The sequence below is a fragment of the Trachurus japonicus genome, chromosome 13 (assembly GCF_045865225.1).
Source record: "Trachurus japonicus isolate A0001 chromosome 13, Traja_1.0".
NCBI classification, from domain to species: domain Eukaryota; kingdom Metazoa; phylum Chordata; class Actinopteri; order Carangiformes; family Carangidae; genus Trachurus; species Trachurus japonicus.
Window position 1 is genome coordinate 33,401,993 of NC_140919.1, and position 2,663 is coordinate 33,404,655.

Here is a 2,663-nt window from a genome sequence, read left to right on the forward strand (position 1 = left end):
TAGAGCTAACAACACCTCACTGGGTGATAATGAATTCTTACGGCGGAAGATCAGTGATCAGGTCATTTTGATTCAGGTTTTGATCTCAGTTTTCCTCTGCATTAACATTATGTTGATCACAACCTTTTTTATGAATGATGTCTTCTACATGACTATGCGCTACATTTTATTTGCCAATGCATTACTGTCCGATTGTGTGATTTTAATTGTATCAAATCTCCTGCTCATCATGACCTTTTATCGTGTCACCATTCAGACTTGGTGTTGTCTTCTTCTATACATAGTGTCGTCGCTGTGTAATTTTGTCACTGCAGTTACTCTGACAGCAATGACCCTGGAGCGCTATGTGGCCATTTGCATGCCCCTGCGCCATGGAGAGCTGTGCTCCTCACGCCGTGCTCTTCGCTGCATCTTCATCATTCACGGCCTCAGCTCTGTGCCCTGCATTGTTGTTCTCTCCATCTTCTTTGTATCTGTGACGTACAGCTTCTACACCCAGGGCAGAATATGCGCTGCGGAAATCTTCATCTTACACACCTGGCAGGGTCATCTTAGGTCAGCAATAAGTCAGTTTTACTTCTTGATCATGCTTATTGCTATCATGTCATCCTATGTTAAAATAATGAAAGTGGCCAAAGCTGCATCAGGAGAGTATAAAAAGTCTTCACAAAAAGGGCTCAGAACAGTTATTCTCCATTCTTTCCAGCTACTACTCTGTCTCATTCAATTGTGGTGTCCATTTATAGAAAATACTGTATTTCAGATTAATGTTATGATATATATTAATGTAAGATACTTTAATTACATTACATTTTATCTTGCTCCAAGATCTCTGAGTCCTCTTATTTATGGCCTCAGGGATGAAAAGTTTTCTCTTGCACTAAAACACTGTGTTCTCGCAGCTTGTACAACAAAAAAAATAATCATCTAACAAATGATTGTGCAAGAAACTACAGCCAATTTGCATGAAACATATTCGCTGAAATTGAAATATTCATTGAAAACAACAAATCCCTGAATATGCAGTTTAGTTTCTCTCAGTGCCCTATTCTCCATTATGATGTGATACATTTCTATGATGAATACAGGTTTAACATCAAACATTAATTTTTAAGGTAGATATGGGCCATACCTTTGTAATCTTGTACTGTAGCCTATCTGATTATGCCAACTGCAACTCTTCATATTTCCTCTCTTGTTTCTTTGATTTATTTGTCACATGTGTTATGGTTCAATTGTGTATGTTTTTGACTTGGTCTGACTTGTATTAGATGATTATCTAGAAATTTGCAACACCAAGAGCTCAATGTTCTAGCTGGATTAACAGTGTCTACCATCTTTGTCTGAATCAATAAAATGAACAAGCATTACTTTTGATTGTACAACTTCTTTCACACACTTTGTGTCACCCTGCATCCAGAACTTTCATTTCACAGACAAAACAGGACAAAATGTATGAAGACTAGTTAACAAAGGACACATCATTTCCAGAATATACCATACGTCAAAGTACAGTCCATTTAACTTTATTAGGGCCTGAGCGACGACAAGCGTCGGCGAAGGCCCTATTGGAATTGCTTTGTATATTAATATTATTATTTGTAGTACACATTTTTTGGAGCCTTTCCCATGCCCCAAAATGCATGAAACTGTGCATGCAACATCAGCGTGAAAATTTGATATTAATATATTTGCGTACGGTACGAGTCCTGTGTGTGTGTGTGTGTGTGTGTGTGTAGGTCTGTGTGTGTGTCTGCTGTAAAAGATAGGCTAATTTTATAATCATAGAAGGCTGAAAATCTCAGGACATGTCTGCTCCAACTATTCAGCAGTGTAAAGCTAAAGCATGTTTGTGTCTACTCCAAACAGGAAGTCGGCCATTTTTATTTTAATGTGTCATTTTGGCGTGATTTCCACATGTTGTATTTTAACGAACTTGTCCTAGGGATTTTGTCCCATCAACTTCAAATCGATTACAGATCATCCAGAGACTATGCTGATTAAAAGTTATTAAAAGCTTTTCTCTACGTCAAGGGGCGTGGCCGCTATTGCGCCGCCATGTTTGATCCATTGCCATGCATATTCAAGCAGCTCTCTCTCCTACATACTTCATCCAAACTGCTTCAACATTTCGGGACATGATCAGAGCCCCGCCCTCAACGTCTCCATGTGCTCAAAAGCAATCTCACTCATGTCGCCCCCTTGTGGAAACAGGAAATGCCGTATTTTTTTTTTTACATTTATTTAAAAAAAACATTTTATTTATTTTTACATCAACATTGTCCGATTTGCTCTACTTCACATGTGTGATCAGGGTCCGCCCCTGAATGCACCGGCCCATGTTCTGTTACGCTCCTACCACCCCCTGGTGGATGAACCATCAATTTATCATAACTCCTTCATGCATTGTCCGATTTGCTCGAAACTTCACATGTGTGATGAAGGTCCGCCCCTGAGCTCATCTGCCCACATCTGGTTACCGCCCCCTGTTGGATGAACGAAACATTGCGTTTTTTCGCTCCTCCCATGTTTTTTCTCCCCTCCTCCTTCTCGCCACAGCCCCCGCGTGCAGTGGCAAAAGTACCATTAATGCAAGTAATACCGTTGCATTAGGGCCCGTGGCCAAAAAAGGCCTGCGGTGAACTCTGGTAAAAAAAAAAATA

At 40.0% G+C, this 2,663-nt stretch overlaps 1 protein-coding gene across 1 annotated transcript; it reads left to right on the top strand.

Moving 5' to 3' along the window:
- The first annotated feature begins 271 nt into the window (after positions 1-271).
- On the top strand, positions 272-2,215 carry LOC146976337 (odorant receptor 131-2-like). Its single transcript, XM_085794494.1, has 2 exons — positions 272-890; positions 2,035-2,215. Exons 1-2 carry the CDS (start codon positions 329-331, stop codon positions 2,064-2,066), a joined length of 594 nt encoding a protein of 197 aa, XP_085650620.1. The 5' UTR covers positions 272-328; the 3' UTR covers positions 2,067-2,215.
- The last annotated feature ends 448 nt before the right edge of the window (positions 2,216-2,663 follow it).

Coding starts and splice junctions, on each gene's coding strand:
- LOC146976337 (XM_085794494.1), top strand. CDS start 329: ATGACCCTGGAGCGCTATGTGGCCATTTGCATGCCCCTGCGCCATGGA. Junction 891..2,034: donor TTCTCTTGCACTAAAACACT/GTGTTCTCGCAG, acceptor CTCTACGTCAAG/GGGCGTGGCCGCTATTGCGC.